Source organism: Aplysia californica, unplaced genomic scaffold, assembly GCF_000002075.1.
Source record: "Aplysia californica isolate F4 #8 unplaced genomic scaffold, AplCal3.0 scaffold00617, whole genome shotgun sequence".
Lineage (NCBI taxonomy): Eukaryota > Metazoa > Mollusca > Gastropoda > Aplysiida > Aplysiidae > Aplysia > Aplysia californica.
Window position 1 is genome coordinate 227,603 of NW_004797887.1, and position 1,020 is coordinate 228,622.

A 1,020-nucleotide genomic window follows, 5' to 3' on the forward strand; every position below is an offset into this window, starting at 1 on the left:
CCCCCCAAATAAAAAAAACTCCCTATGTGAAAAGAAAATAATGGAATACTTATCAGTGATACTGTCTTTATCACACAACGCCACCTGACACGCGTTATTTTTTGTCATCTGACACCGCCTGTCACATGACAGTGACATAGCACAAGAAACATGACACATGGTGTAAGAGGCCAGCATGCTACACTTGTCAAGTTACATGACAACATTAAGTTTCAGTACAAAATGGTGAAGCATCGTAGTGAAATCAGGCACTCGTCAAAATAATGAAAAAGAAGACACTGGCTTATTCCTGCTGATTTGGCACTTTTTATCACATTTTTGTTTTTTAGCCTAACACCTTTTACGTGCGTTTAAAATCAAATTTCTGTGTGGACTTTACTGAAAAACGGGGATCAAAGGCACAAAAAAAGTAAATTTGCAGTTTCCAGGGACCCTCAAGCTTTAGTAGTCACCAAACTTTGGCAGAAATTTTCTCACAAATTTTACCACTGCTACCAGGCGATTGCTCAACCTATATTTAGGACAGAAAGGTATTTTTTAATCCAAAGCAAAACAAAATGAACAAGCTTTAACTTTAAGATGGTATCAATAACTCCAAATGCCCAAAAGTTGATGAGTGCCTGATTCCACCGCATCCTGTCACAATTATTACAATAATTACAGCTTTTAAGTCTTCATTTATTTTTCCTCTGTGATGCCTATGGTGTCTGTGATGTAAATATACGGCTCTTCCCTGCTCATTGCAAGCAGAAAACATGGGTTTTATTTTAGGATTCACCATAATACAACATATAATATGATCTAAATTGTGTCGATAGGGGCTTAAAACACTGTGAATGGAATAATTATTTTACTGGAATCACTCACCACAAGACCTGCCAGCATGCCCACACCGTAGCAGTTCTCCTTCTTGAACTCTATGAGATTCTGGCCATCCTCGCTCTCCACCATAGGAACAATGAACACTTCAGCAGCGCCTGGAGGGGAAGGGGGGGAGAGGGGGAGAACACGGGCAGGGGG

General features: G+C 40.0%; 1 protein-coding gene across 1 annotated transcript in view; it reads right to left on the minus strand.

Moving 5' to 3' along the window:
* LOC101846988 overlaps positions 1-1,020 on the minus strand; it is a gene marked incomplete in the record, with an annotated part of 33,762 nt that overhangs the window by 13,348 nt on the left and 19,394 nt on the right. Inside the window, 1 exon segment of the mRNA XM_035972222.1 lies at positions 868-977. Within this exon segment, the coding sequence (XP_035828115.1) occupies positions 868-977 (110 nt within the window).